Source organism: Sciurus vulgaris (genome assembly GCF_902686455.1).
Source record: "Sciurus vulgaris genome assembly, chromosome: 4".
NCBI classification, from domain to species: Eukaryota; Metazoa; Chordata; class Mammalia; order Rodentia; family Sciuridae; genus Sciurus; species Sciurus vulgaris.
Genome location: NC_136464.1, coordinates 43,465,606 through 43,481,612, shown reverse-complemented (window position 1 = coordinate 43,481,612; position 16,007 = coordinate 43,465,606). Strand labels below are relative to the sequence as shown.

General features: G+C 33.2%; 1 protein-coding gene across 6 annotated transcripts in view; it reads left to right on the top strand.

Moving 5' to 3' along the window:
• The window catches only part of CCSER2 (coiled-coil serine rich protein 2), a 172,038-nt gene that overhangs the window by 25,782 nt on the left and 130,249 nt on the right, over positions 1 to 16,007 (top strand). For all 6 annotated transcript variants that reach the window (XM_079138197.1, XM_079138196.1, XM_079138195.1 and 3 more), the window contains 2 exons: positions 8,897 to 10,352; positions 11,465 to 11,661. In XM_079138197.1, the coding sequence (XP_078994323.1) occupies positions 8,936 to 10,352; positions 11,465 to 11,661 (1,614 nt within the window). In that variant the 5' untranslated portion in view covers positions 8,897 to 8,935. The remainder of the gene's footprint in view (positions 1 to 8,896; positions 10,353 to 11,464; positions 11,662 to 16,007) is intronic.

Here is a 16,007-nt window from a genome sequence, read left to right as displayed (position 1 = left end):
ATCCAGAGAGAATTCCCAAACCCAAGGCCAACAGATGAGAACCTAGAACAGACCAGAATATCCCGAGGTTCTTGAGTTCCACTTAACCGTGACTCCTACACTAGTGGTTTCACAGATGTCCCCACAAAGTGGGACTAGATGTTACATAAACAGAAACCAGATGTGTGGACTCAGGGTCTTTGCATGCACACCGGGGTCTTACCAGGTGACCAGGGTCTTGTGATTTTACTTGGTTGTTTCCTTCTACTCATAGTGGACCACGATGGAACAATCTGTACTTCTCAGGGAGAGCAGGTGGGAATTCACGGAAGCAAAAGGAGCTTTGGCAGCTGCTGGGATGGTCTCTCAGCCCCTTGCTTTACTCAAAGAAATAGGTCCTCCGGTTCCACCCAAGACAAACTCATCCTGTCTCCTAACTTTCCAGCAGTGGTCTCTCAACAAGTTCTCCAGCTACCTTGCATCCTCAGCATGGAAGTGGGCCTGCTTGGGCAAGAAAGCCGGAGCAGGGGCTGCTCTCAGGTCCCACCTGGGGTACCAAAAACTCAGCCCTTGTCCCTGATGCCAATCCAATAACCAGGGCATGGTTTTGAGAAAAAGGAAAAAGAAGTTGTATTGCTTTGCTAGCAAAGGAGAAACACAGGGGACTCCTGTCCCAGAAGCCGAGATTCTCTGAAACTGTAATTTCAAAGCATGTACATCTTTATAAAATGTTTCATGTTTAGGTATTTATTGTCTAATATACAGAACAGGTTTGAATTTGGGTAATGTATACTGCTGAGTCAAATTTACTGTGTACTATTAGTGAATTCACAGCCATGTTAATCCATGTTAATATTACTCATGTTTCTTCTCTCTCTCTCACACTTAGCTCCTGATGCCATTCTTATTGCCCATTTAATTTAACTTAGGGCACTTTACTGTAACAGGCACCATTTAAACTGTGAATTGATAAGCAACCAGAGTTTGTAAAACTGTTTATGATTTTAAAAAGCAATGCAACTACTCAGGTGTTAGACTTGCTCATTATTCAAGCAGTTTGGCATCAGTATCTTGTCTTTGCCCTCTGCATTTTAATGACATTTAGATACCCCACAGTTATTTGAGCTTGTGTTCCTAAACCAAATGGTAATATTTGGAGTAAAAAATCTTAATGGTTTTGCCTAGGATAGATCTGTTTTTTTTTTTTTTTTTTTTTTTCATCTGCTGGTATTCTCCCTGTTGTTTAAATTAAAAATCAGAAAGTAACATGCTTTGAATTTGCATTTAATAACATCATTTAATATTCACAGATTCCTTTTAAGTCTTAGCTTTCACAGTTTACTTTGATCTCCTTACTAAAAATAAAGTTGTAACAGAAGGAGAAAAAGGTCAAATTAATACAATAATGGGTCTTTGTGTTGAACTTGGTGTGCCCTTTTTAAAACCTTGAAAAATCTGGAATAATTTTGTTCTTGCACTTTACTTTGGCCAGAGGTGTCTTTTTTACTTATTTAATTGACATAATCAAGTCTTTGTATCAGTTTATCCACAGATGACAGCTAGAAAAAATAGGGGAAAAGGAGACATGGGGAAGCAAATGGGTTACACAAGGTTAACAAACAACAAATAATTTAAAATTATGATGTAGTTACCTGAATGTGAAAGTAAGTTTCAGAAGTGACTACTTATACTTGTGTAGTCACCAGCATTGTTGTTCAGTTAATTGCTCTTATATTTAGTAGTGAATTTATGCCTATTTAAATCCCTAAAATGCAGGCAATTCATAAACTTCTGAAAAGCTATTTGAAAAACTAAATATAGAAAGTAAGTGGGTGGTTCCTCAGATAATAAGGTAATGGATATGAAAGGAGTTTGAAAAAATGACAGCTCTTACTGTTCCTCTGAAAAACTTCTTTAATTAATATCTGGGTCCTTCAAAGTGTCTGCATCTTCTCTCACACTAGCTCTCCAGTTCCTTCCTTCACTCTTAGCCCTTGCTCTTTGTAAGCCTCTCAGAGTATTTCATTCCTTGTCATGAAGACAGCCAGCATTGACCCTGTATTGGACAAGTATTTTAGCCTTTCTAAATCTTGATTTAGCTCTGTGAGATTGAATGAAATTTACCATCATATAAAGTTATAAAGATTAATAATAAGGATAAAATACCAAGCCTGGTACCTATCCTGTAAATACTCAATTTTGTGTGCTTCTTTTCCTTCCTTATCCAGTTGTGAATTCTTTTATAAGTCAGAAACTTGGATTTACTTTTTTTTGGGTACTAGGGATTGAACATAGGGGCGCTTTACCACTGAGCTACATCCTCCATCCTTTTATTTTTTATTTTGAGACAAGGTCTTTCTAAGTTGCTGATGGTTTTGTTAAATTGCTTAGGCTGGCATAGAACTTGTGATCCTCCTGCCTTAGCCTCCAGAGTCACTGAGATTATAGATGTGTGCTACCATGCCTGGCTGATTTATTGATTTTATGAAAGGAATTTATAAGTAATTTTGAAAATTCTTTTAAATATGCAGTATCAATTTTGTAAATATGCTGTAATGAAAAAAATTGTTGCAGAAACTCAGAAAATCTTGGACATTTCCAAGCCCTGTGCTAGGTATTAATTTGCCATTAAATTAAAATTCACAGATAGTATTAAATATTTCAGAGAAGATTATATAATTAGATAATGTAGCCAACATGTACTTTTTCAAATTGGTAGTGATTGCACTTTTTAGACCTTGAATAGTAGTATATCAAGTAAAGTGCATCAAAGACAGCACAGCTGCCAAAATGAGGCAGACTCATGAGGCAGACTCACAATGCGTGTCTTCTTTCTTTCCTTTCTTTTGGGTGTGGGATACCAGGGATTGAAATCGGGGACACTCGACCACTGAGCCATATCCCCAGCCCTATTTTGTATTTTATTTAGAGACATAGTCTCACTGAATTGCTTAGTACCTCATTTTTGCTGAGACTGACTTTGAACTAGAGATCCTCCTGCCTCAGCCTCCCAAGCTGCTGGGATTACAGGCATATGCCACTGAGCTGGGCTCCCCTGTCTTATTTCATTACAAAGTTATAAGCAACTCTAGGGAAAAGTTTCATGAACAAAGAGAGATGCTAGATAATCAACAAAGGAAATGACTATTTATACTGTGTACTGATGTGGGAACTTTACATTTGATCTATCAGACTGTTTTAGCCTTAAGATCACAGTTCAAGATAATTGATACCAGTTGTATTGCCATTTGTACATTTAGAATCAATAAATATTATTGAGAGGAAATAGTGCATTCAGGTTCTAACATTATTTTTCCAAGTGGCAGAATGTCAAACATTTTATAAGTGACTGTGTCTTTCGGGCTCATCTTGTGTCTCTGAGTTAGTGATAATTTAGATGTTGGGTGATAACATGTATTACCCTAATTTTAGACAGGAAAATAGAGGCATAGAGAAGTGAAAGAATATAATATTCTCAGGAAAATATTTTGCCTGACACCAGAGGAAAGAATTTTTAATATGTTATTTAGTAATTTTCAAAATGACCCTTATATGTAATATTATTGCCACATAATATTATTTTCCTTCTATGTAATACTATTGGGATATAATTAAATAGAGAAGTTTTTTCCCTGTATGATGAATTTGGGGTTTTATTTTGTTGTTCCTAGGCTTACATGTGATTTTCTTTTTATTTTATTTTATTTTACTTTATTTTCTGGTACTGAGGATTGAACCCAGGAGTGCTTTACCACTGAGCTACACCCCAAGCCGTTTTAAAAAAATTATTTTGAGACAGGCAACTAAGTTGCCCAGGTGGCCTGGAATTTGTGATCCTCCTGCCTCAACCTACTGAGTATCTGGGATTACAGGGATGCACCACCATGCCTGGTTTCACACATGATTTTTAAACAGTAGAATCATCAGATCTGCTCTTTAAGAGGATAACTTTTGACAATTTGAGTAAAAGTGAGATTGGAATCTTGAGATAATGTTGGACGTGTTGGTAGTAGTACAGTAAGAAATGATGAACCTAAGAATTAGAATTATGGAAGTGATGAATTTAGAATAAATTTTAAAGGTAGAATTTATAATAAGTGACCTATTTAGGTTGTGATCTGGAGAAATTGAAATGATAATTTTTGGAAAATAAAAACTGTAGAAATGGAATGCTTCTCGTTATTTATCCAATTTGTATGTTAATATTAAACTTAATTTTAATGTTTATTTGTTAGATTGGATTGCTATGATTAATTAAATCCTTGTTACTTTTTAAATGCAGTCTTTTGGTTAAAAGTTTTTAAGTGGAAAAAAGGATGAGATATTTAAAATATTCAAATAATGATTTAAGGAAAATAAGAGTTCTTTTACTCAATGGTGACCATGCTTACCAGTTTTTGTAACCTTTATAGATAGCTTTAATTTGTAAGAATGGAATCCATTATACACTCTTTCAAAAGTGCATAAATGAATACACTCATTTATGTGTTTCCAGGATATTCTTTTTTTTTTTTTTTTTTTTGGATTACTAGGTATTGAACATAGGGCCTATGGCCTAGCACTCTACAAGCACTGTACATCCCCAACCCTTTTTGTATTTTATTTTGATATCTCACTAAGTTGCCCAGGCTGGCCTCAGACTTTGCAATCCTTCTACCTCAGCCTTCAGAGTAGCTAGGATTATAGGTGAAGATAAAATCTTTTTGTAGCATGCAATAACAAGAAGCACAACCTCATAATCTTAAAATTGTGCTTAGTAATCAGTGTTTTAGTATTTCTTGAAAGTGATCTAGCTAACAAATGATCCATTAATTAATTTAATATTAATCCAAAGCTTTACGTTATCTTAGGGGTCTTGGATGTTATCTTCAAACTAACATACTGTAACATAATTATGGTTGAAATAAGAAAGTTGTTAAAATAATCATTCATTTTAACAAATTTATATTTTCCATGATCTTAATCATTGTGTATGAGTAATAATAGCTTATTTCATCAGTAAGCCTATTAGAAATTTCAGAAAAATATACCTTAATGGAATAAAAATGTGTGTGTGTATATATATATATATATTATAATTAACATTGATTTTTAAAAGTCAGAGGATAGAGTTGTTTTCATTAAACCAAAATTATTGAACGAGTTTTTTTCCCATGATCTACCTTAGTTTTGTGAACTTGTTTCTTAAAATCTTTCTACATTAGTTTGTGTAAGAATAGTTTTTAAAATATTAAACCAATTTCTTTGTCTTTTGAGAATGTTGGTAATGTTCAGTTTATATAAATCGGTATTTCTGTAGGCCAGTCAGAATGAAGCTACTTTGAGGGACTTTGTAAATGTACTTTATTAATACACTTGGAATTGGAAAACATGTTGTACTCAAAATGAGAGGCAAAACCCTTTCTGAATTATAGACTCATAGTCATATAGACACTGAGAGAGCCTGCAGTTTCTAATTCCACAATTTTAGCCATGGATAAAGAGTTAGTATAGAAACACAAAACCTCACCTGAGGAAATGCTCTAAAGAGCTATTTTCCTTCTGGGTGGGCATAAGAGTTTTTGTTGATTGGAGCGTAAAAAAAAAAGATAAATGAACCAAGTGATTGATGAGTCAGACTATTTCACCCTACAGAGATTTGGGTGATTTGTATAAGCCATTCATTTGCTTACAGAGATCATTAAATGGCAGTTCATAAATTCTGTTTCCCAATCATTGTTACCACCAATGAGGAATAACTTATTGACCTCAAATATACTAAACATGAAAACAAAACACAAAACTGGTAGAGAGGAGAATTAAAGTAGAGTTAGCAAAGTTCTATTACTTTTTTTTGGTACTGGGGATTGAACATAGGGGTGCTCTGCGACTGAGCTATAATACCATTCGTTTTTATTTATTTTTTTTATTTTGGAACAGGGTTTCACCAAGTTGCTGAGCCTGGCCTAGAACTTGTGATCCTCTTTTTTCAGCCTCCCAAGTTGCTGGAATTACAGGTGTTCACCGCTATGCTCAGCTTCTATTACAATTCTTGATTCTTTTCTGGAAGACAAGAAAAGATATATCTGGGTTTAAGCAGCCCATGAAGTGCACCACTTTGGTGAAAATTTTACCTACTCTTGTCATTTGAATCTACTGGCTATCTTGGTGAGAACCTCCAGACTACTAAAGATACATTTTAGAAGAGGGTAAAATCATTACTCTCATTCAGATATAAAATGAACACATGTTAAAATGTGATTTTTTTTAATCTTATTATTGTCATTAGAATCAGAGATGTTACACTGGTACAAAGGAGAATACAAGGAATCAGAGGTATTTGTAGGTCAGGATTATTGTAGTTAATTTTGCAAATGATGAAAAGTTGACTTTTTCTAGTAGGATAGGGAGAAGTTAATTGACCCTGTACTGGGCGAAATTAATTTGCATATCTGTAGACAAGAGTTGTGTTAGTTTTTTGCATGTTAAAGTTTACAGAGTTGTAATTTCTTTAGAATTTAATTGTCCTCAGAGGCTTTAGCATTTCTTTGGAAGGATATCAAATAATTTCTTTTGCTTATGCCAAGTCTTAATATTTTCATTAAGATGAACTCCCCTCCCCCCATATTCCCATAGAATTGTTTCTTTATCTTGGTATTTTGTTAATGAGGCTATTTCTTTGGATCTCAATTTAGTATATTTTTCCTTCTATAGTTTTTTTCTTTTTTCTTTTAGGTTTATTTTTTCTATTATGTCTCCTTGCCATTTATTTATTCTACTTAAAGACTGTTAATTATCTTTTCATTCAATCTTTATCCTACATTTTTTAATCTTAAAATTTTTATCTTGCTCTTATGTGATTTTCAGCCTCTGGTTCTTTTACTTCGCTTTTTTCCAATTTCTTGTTCTTAATTGGTTTCCTTAGCTCTATAACCTTTCTTTTCAATTTACCTGTTTTTGTCTTTATCTTTGAGCTTTTGCTTATGAGATATATATGTTCTTATTAGATTGTTCTCTTACAAAGAATGCACAGAGAATTACCTTCTTTTTCTTCTTTTTTGTTTTCTTTCCGTCTGGATTCTTCCTTTCTTTTGTGTGCTGTATTTGGTTATTTGTTTTGGTCCTTTCTACCACCTACTTGTTTACCCAGTTCCCTGTCTGTATTTTGCTCAGAGTTAATGTGAATAGATGGGTCAGACTGCATTCATCCTGATATAACAGTAGGTGATTTCCCTCTGGGTCTTTCCAACCTTGGCTAACTTTGTTCTTTTTATTTTGAGAAGTGTGAGTTGTTCTCTGCCTGCTTTTCTACTGGAAGTATGAGGTGGTATCAGTGGAAGATCTCTTCTGGAGCTCCAGGCTGCCTTGTCTGATTAGGTTGAATTAAGTGTCCTGTGCTAGCCTCATTCCTTCTTGCCCAGTATGCGGCATATTTCTTTGAGCTTTAGACCTTTCCCTCAACTCAGCGTAGTTCCTTGGAAATTGGCAGAATGGTGGTAACCCTTCTCTTTGCCTTTAATAAGGTTTTTGATGCTTCCCTGTGTAAGATGTTTTCCTGGATTTTCTAGGGCATCCAAATAAGATATTTCTATCCATATTAGAGGACATTTATTAAAGATTTCAAGTTTTATTAGCTTATCTTTCTCATTACTGCGTCTAGACAGTATAATCAAGCTAGGAGATATTTTATATAGTATAGAATCATCTTTTCTGCCCTTTGCTTTTTAAAGTTGATAGGTTTTTAGTTTGTTTGATTGCAGCCAGTAGATTTTGACTTAAAATTCACACAATTTGTATATATATTCTGTCCCTTTTATTAATTGTTGGGTACAGAACATTCTGTTATTGTTTCATATCGCCATCTTTACTAGTTTATCTATAATTTTCTAAATATTTACTTTTGACATAATTAATAAAACTTACGTATTCTGGGAGCTCTTCATTCTTAGGCCAGAGTGGACTTGGAGTTGATTTTTAATTAAAAAGTTAACAAATTAAAGGCAATGTCATAAGGTATATTAAAAAAATCAGTGAGTGATCCAAAGGCATGTATTATTCTTTTATTTGCATTTTTGATTGTTTTTATAGAATTTTTATACAATTTAGTGAAAAGACAGTGACCATATTTCCCTTATATTTAAGACAAAATAGCAAAATACTTTGCTCTCATCTTTATGATCTTATTACAAGAATGTGTCATGATTTATTACACAGTTTCTCATAGAAAGGACTTTGATTGTTTTTAATTTTGTTTTTGTACACGCGTTGAACTTTTTCATCTTGTAATTTTGCATTATCTTTAAAATAAATGTGAGGGATTAAGATTAATAGATGAGTCAATTTTATTAAGTCTTTATTTTTCTCATCTTGGCATTGACTGTAGTGTCTGTTTATGTTATTGGGTGAACATTCTTTTGAGAAAGTTACTTAAAATGACAGCTATCTCAGTCCTTACTGCCAGAAGAATTATTTTTTTGAATACTGTATTCTTTATCTACATCCTTCCTGCGATTTCAGTAATTAATGCCATTAATTATTAAATATAATCCAATTTGATAAGATAATGTGTGCTTTTTTTTACAAAAAGCAAAACCACATGTTCTTATTTTAAAAAGAGGAGAATGTAACCTAAAGTGAAAAAATCATTTTATTTGTAAATTGAAAGATGTAATAGAGAAGTATTTTTTTTATATACACCTAAACTTGGGAGTCTAATTTTATTATTTATGGACTTTTCTGTTACTATTCATAGTTCAAGTTGATAAAAGTATTTATAAAAATGAAATACTTCCAGCATAAAGTTATTTAATATTTGTTAAAAGTTCTATAGGACTGATGAATAACTTTTGAGTTTTTCTTCATGTAATTATTTAAGTTCATATATTCATGTAATTACCGTTATTTAAGCGTGTTTAATCTCTCTTTTTTTTCTTCTCAGATTCTGTCAAATTTTAAGGACAAATGTACCTTATAGCTCATGGAAGAAAAAACACAAATCAAGACATTTTTGGGTTCCAAGTTGCCAAAGTATGGAACAAAATCTGTAAGAAGTACACTGCAGCCAATGCCAAATGGGACAGCCATTAATGGATTAGCAACTTCCAACAGTAGTAATGTCAAAAGTTACATAAAAAATAATGGCTCTGATTGTTCATTGTCCCATTCATTTAATTGGAGAAAAACAAACAAATACCAACTTACGGCACAAAGTACTGAAGAATCTGGCAGTTCTCAGAGTTCACATGATAAATTAATTGATCCTGAAAAACATGCTTCTACTCAAGGAATGTTTGAAAAAAATGGGATAAAGGGAGGTTTAAAAAGTGTATCTTTATTCACATCAAAGTTGGCAAAGCCAACCACTATGTTTGTATCATCCACAGAGGAGTTAAACCAAAAATCTTTTTCTGGACCATCTAATTTGGGTAAATTCACCAAAGGCACGTTATTAGGAAGGACTTCATATTCTGCGGTCAGTGCTCCAAAATCTCAGTTGAATGGATTTTATGGAAACCGATCGACTGGTAGCATGCAAAGACCTAGAGCAAACTCCTGTGCCACCAGAAGCAGTTCTGGAGAAAGTTTAGCACAGTCCCCAGACAACATTAAATCTGTTACTTGTGAAAAAATGGTAAGGTCACAAAGTTTTTCACATTCCATTCAGAATCCATTCCTTCCACCTTCATCTATAACCAGATCACATTCCTTCAATAGAGCTGTAGATCTTACAAAGCCTTATCAGAACCAACAGTTACCTATCAGAATGCCTCTGCGATCAAGTATGCTAACAAGAAATTCCCGACAGTCAGAAGTACTCAATGGGAATGAACATTTGGGCTATGGATTTAATAGGCCTTATGCTGCTGGTGGAAAGAAGTTGGCTTTACCAAATGGTCCAGGTGTAACTTCCACTTTGGGTTATAGGATGGTTCATTCCTCTCTACTGAAATCTAGTAGACCTCCATTTTCTGGGACTATCACAGTTGATGGTAATAAAAATTCACCTGTTGACTCGTGTGTAGAGGAGGAGGCTACAGTTTTGGCTAAGGACAGTGTTACTAATAAGGACCAAGAACTCATTGAAAATGAAAGTTATAGAACAGAAAACAACCAGACCATGAAGCATGATGCTAAAGTTAGGTACTTGAGTGATGATGTGGATGATATTTCCTTGTCGTCTTTGTCATCTTCTGATAAGAATGATTTAAGTGAAGACTTCAGTGATGATTTTATAGATATAGAAGACTCTCATAGAACTAGAATAACTCCAGAGGAAATTTCTCTCAAAGAAGAAAAGCATGAAAATGTACCATCAAAGGATATATTTGATTCCCCCAAGGAAAATGAAAAAACCTTCAGTAAAACTGATGAATGGATAGATATAAGTGTTTCTGGTAAATATTATAATATCCTTAAATTTATTTGCTTTTTAAGATAATATAACCGAGCTTACATTTAGGATTATTTTCTGATGTATGCCAAGTTACTGTCAGTTTCACACAGTGATGGATGTAGATAAAATTGGAGTAGGGCAACATTTATCTTCCTTGTAACTTTTGCTACCCTATCCTGCTTTTTACCCTATCTAAAACAAAATCAGTAAAAGCACTCTTACTTCTTTGCCTGTCATACACAGGCATGTGCCAATTACTTAGTATAAGCAGTGCTTTCCAAGGGATTTTTTTCCTCCTTCCCCCAAGCCTTAGTATACCTTTAAACAAACTATCCAGTTAGGGTAAGCAGAGTGTTGCTGTTTTTTAAAAGTAAAACTCTACCAAATGAGGGTAAATGAAATAATACAAGTTATGTCCAGTCTGTGGGTTTTTTTTTTTTTTTTTAAATGCTAGGAAATTTTCTTATTTAGCAATCTTTATAGTCATACCAGAGGAACTTTATTTTATTTTTAATTGGAAAAAGTGGGATAGCCCTTATTTAGCATTTCCTCTTCTAGTTGGATATACTGGCACTAAATATTGGAGAAAGTATTTCTATGTGTTCATATATCCTGAAAAAAAAAGAATAAATGGAGGGAATTGGCAAAGGTATGTGGGCTAAACAAGGGAATAGGTCATGCCTAGAGATGCACATAAACCCTTGATCTGTTGTGGGTCTTATAAAAGAGACTGCCCCAGAACAAGCTTTTTTCCTTATGAGGAAGCAGCTGTGAGGTTAAATAATGTACACAAAGGAAGGGAGTTTCCTGGCCAGTGGTTAAAAGTAAATATCTTGGGAAATATTAAAGGGATATGAAAATGTAAAAAATGTTGCAGAAGCAAAAGGCAGTTAAATGAATTTTCTTTTTGTTTATTAGAAAATACTTCAGTAGGTTATTTTAAGCCTTTTTTTATCATTCAGGAATTACAAAATGATAGTTATAAATGCTTTTGCATCAACTTTTTTTGCTATTATATGTCAAATTCTTAGAGCTCACATTTTTAGAGCTTGAGAAATAATTATATTTTTGTGAATTAATAACTTTTTCTCTCTCTGTTTAAATCACTTGAAGACAGGAGTGAATGTACAAAACATTCTTCCGGAACTAATTTGATTTCACCAGATACAGATTATAGAGCTGGTTCTTCATTTGAACTTTCTCCATCTGATAGCTCCGATGGAACATACATGTGGGATGAAGAGGGCTTGGAACCCATTGGAAATGTCCATCCAGTTGGCAGCTACGATTCTTCTGAAATGAACAGCATAGTACGTATGGATTTTTTTGTCCTTTAGAATGTTTATTTACTTATTATAGAGAGACTTATGACACTGATTTTTTTTTTAATTTACAAATTCACTTTTCTACTTGGTGAGAAATGGGAATTCATATCAGTTAAAGTATGGAGAGTCTATGATGTTTGACTTAAATGTACTTACACACATATATGAACATATTCATCATACATATATATGTACATATTGCATTGTTCAAGTTAATCTAGACCACTGGTTCTCATGGAGGTACAAGAAGACAGTGGTTTGTCACATTTGGGGAGTGGAGGCCAGAGATGCTGCTTCACATCCTACAGTGCACAGGGAAGAATTATCCAGCCTAAGACAGCTGTAGTGCTGCTGTTGTAAAACCCTGGGTTAGGGTATGCTGAGGTACCATTCAAGTACTACCTCTGAGTGGCTTAACACAATAAAAGCTATAGTTTTTACTCTTAGAAAGTGTTTTCAAGTCTGAGCAACTCTCTAAACACCTGTCTTTAGTGATCTCAGGTGTTTTGATCTTGGGGGCTCGTCTTTTTTTTTTGAGGCTCCTTCTTGTCACTGTGGCAGAGGAAGGGAGTGCTTGAAAGCCTTACTCATGTAGTTATTTGCCTTGTTCTGCAAATGATATTTGGCATTTTCAATCACAACCTATTCACCAGAATTGATCATATGGTCCCACAGAACTTCTGAGGAGACAGGAAGTGTAGTTTTCCTATGTGCCTAGAAGGGAACTAGATATGGGTGAGTGCTAGAAGACCTATCCTGCATTTATACATATATATTTTAAGAAACATAAGTAATATGGAAAATCTGCCATATGAATAAAGTGTACCTGGTGTGTTTAAAATAATTAATTGTAATTATTTAGAGAGAGTATCTTCATCTTGTTAAATAAAGGATGTAAATAGAGGTTATAGTTTAGGGCCTTTTTTTTTTTTTTTAAGTAGGATTTTTAGAAGTATGATTGAGATGATCATTGTGTCCAACAGATGGCAGCAATAAGCCACTTATTACCTAATGTTTTCAGAGGTTCACCACCCCAGCTACTTGTTTCTGCAACAAATGACAAAGTAGCCTTTTCTGAAAGAGTTCAGACTGACAGGTTTTTAGATGAGTGGATTTTCTCCTTGATCAGCAGCTTGTGTATGATGGAATGGGAACAAACAAAAAGTGTTCATTCTATGCTTTGGAACAAGATGCCACCTTTGTCTTCTCATTTAAGGCAGAAGACAAGTCTGGAGAATCAATAGAAAAGTTGAGAAGGGTGTTGATCTACTGTGGTAGCAGATTTATGACATTTGCTCAGAAGTTCTGTTAGTTTTTTCCTTTAAGTATCCCGTTTATTTTGTTAGATGTGTACTTGTTTAGAATTGTTTTCTTGTTGAATTATTCTTTCGGTCATTTAGTATTCTTGTATCATCTCTTTCCCTGTTTCTGCATTTTGTCTTAAGATCTTTTTTCCTCCTTAGATGTTAGTATACTTTACCACTTTTACTAATTTACCACTTTCACTTATGTATTTTCCTTCCTTTGAGGATCAGTCCTTTTGATACACAACAAATAATTTATTATTATTATTATTGTTGTTGTTGTTGTTGTTATTATTTTTAGTACTGGGGATTGAACCCAGGGGTACTTTACCACTGAACTACATCTCAGTCCTTTTTTTATTTTTTATTTCAAGAAAGGGTCTTGCTAAGTTGCCAAGGCTGGCCATAAAATTGAAGTCCTCCTGCCTCAGACTCCTGAGTCCCTGGGGTTACAGGTGTGTGCTATCTATCATACCCAGCACTTTTATTTTTTAAAAAGCTGTTTTCCCCATTCTACTACAGGATCATCTTTATCATGAATTAGTGACTATGTACATAAATATTTCTTGACTCTTGTTTTAGTTCATCGGTCTGTTTGTGTAGCCTCATGTCCATACTACATTCTTTTAGTTTTTATAGCTTTAAATGTTTTGAGGTCTGTAGTATATATCTTCCATCTTTTTTTATTTTCTAGTATTTCCCTATGTCTTGTTCACCTTTTGTATTTCCATTTAAATATTGGAATGAACTTGTCAATTTCTGTAAAAGATGTGGATGTATTTTGAATAGAATTGCATTGAGTTTATGGATCATTTTGGAGAGAATGGAAAAATGTATGATAGTTTTCCAATTCTTGTAGTATATTCCACCATTTATTTGGAATTTAGAAAAATTTCTTGCTAATATTTTGTGCTTTTCTATAAAATGTTATACATATTTGATTTATTTTTAAGTCTGTGCTACTATGAATGACATTACTTTAAAATATTTATTTTTCAAAGTTTTCTTTGTTATATATATTACATAGGTATACTTGATTTTTGTTGACTTATTTTTTCAGTAACTGGTAAATTAATTCACTTATTGGTTCTAATAATTTACCCATGGGTATTTTAAGAATTGATATTTATACTGTATAATCATATCATTTGCAATATTATCCCCACCCCCAAATTTCAGAGGGAACATTTTGATAGTTCACTCTTAAAGTTGGTTGGGGGGCACACATGGAGAGAAAATATGATCAGTTTGTGAAAGTTTTTTTTTTTTTTTTTTTCCTTTCTGAGATGCATTCTTGCTATGTTGCCCAGGTTGTTCTTGAACTCTTGTGTTCAAATGATCCTCTCACTTTAGCTTCCTAAGTAATTGGGACTATAGGTGCATACCACAGTGTCCAGCTTGGAAGTTCTCTTTTATTTTGTTTGTTGAATTTTTATTGTGAGTGTATTAATGTTTACCAAATGTCTGCTTTACATCTATTAGATAATTAAATCATTGTAGGTGTTAGTGTGGTGGATTGCATTGCATCGTTTTCAGATATTAAACTGCCTTTGCTTATGTTCACTTGGTTGTAGTATATTATCCTTTAAAATATTGTTAGTCTTGATTTGCTAATATTTATGTTTTTTGCATTTGTGTTCATGAACAACATTGTTCTGCTTTGTAATTTTTCTCTTCTTTTTCTGTCATGTTTGATATTGAGGTCATGCTAGCTTTATTACAAGTGAAGTTCTTCCTGTTTTTCTGCTGATTGAAAGATTTTGTATATTACTGATGTTAACTTTTTCCTTAAATATTTAAAAGAATTCACCAGAATTCAATGTTTTGGATCTGGAATTTTCTTTTCGAGGTTTTTAAAAATAGATATTGGCCCACTAAAACCTATATGTATTTCTTCTTGTGTTGGATTTCTAGAATTCGTCCATTTCATCTAAGGTGTCATTTGTTGGTGAAAGTTGTTTAGGATTATCTTATTATCTTTTTTACATTTTTTATTGTTTTAAAGTGATATACACTATTTCATTCCTAATATAGGTAATTGACATTTCCTTTTGATTTCTTCATTTTAAAGAACCAAATTTGGGCTTGCTAAGTTTTGCTTGTTTTCTGTATTTTAGATTTGTTTCATAACTATTTCCTTTCTTCAGTTTTTCTTTAATTTGTTTTTTTCCTTTCTAAAATTCATGATATAGAAACTAGATTTTTGATTTTCAGCCTATTCTCCCTCTCTAATGTATGCATGGATTCTCTTAAAGAGAAGGTTTTATTATGCAGTAAACAATGCATTCAGTAAATGTCCTTGTAGTAAATATAGCAGTGAATTTCTTTTAATGCACCACACTTTAAAAGATGAATTCTAAGGTAAATGGTGTAGGCCATTCTCATTTTTTAAACTTTAATACATTTAGGTATTGATGAACAATACAAAATATTATTTTATGTGTTTTATACCTTGTATAAGTGTTACATGATGTTCTTAACTTTAAATTTCAGTTCCATGTTTTTGTGGTAACTGTGTATTTATATTATAAATATAATTTATTTATTTTTACTTGAATATAACAGTGTTCCCCTTTTAATTAGCATTCATTAATAATAATCTGTACAGTACAACTGTAAGCATTCTTATTTGAGTCTCTTTGATCATATGTCAGTGTTTCTTTAAAAAAAACTTAAGAATATTATTACTGTGTCACAGGATATGTGTATCTCCAACTTCACTAGGTACTGCCACATTTCTACCTAAAATTGTTCTTCCATATTATACTTCCCAGTAGTGAATGAGGATTTCTGTGATTTCTCATCTTAACTGACATTTAACTTAGCCTGGGTTATTTTATTTTAAGGAAGAGACCAAAGATGCTTTAATCTTTCAAAAATATTTTAACCTAAGTTATCTCAGAGATAGTGGCAACTTGTCTCCATTCTGCTAGCTTTTTACTCCATTTATCAGTCCTTCATTCTCCTCTGATTGTTTTGATTATACTATGGTGAAATCATGGTGTCCTTTATACCTGTATCTGTGTT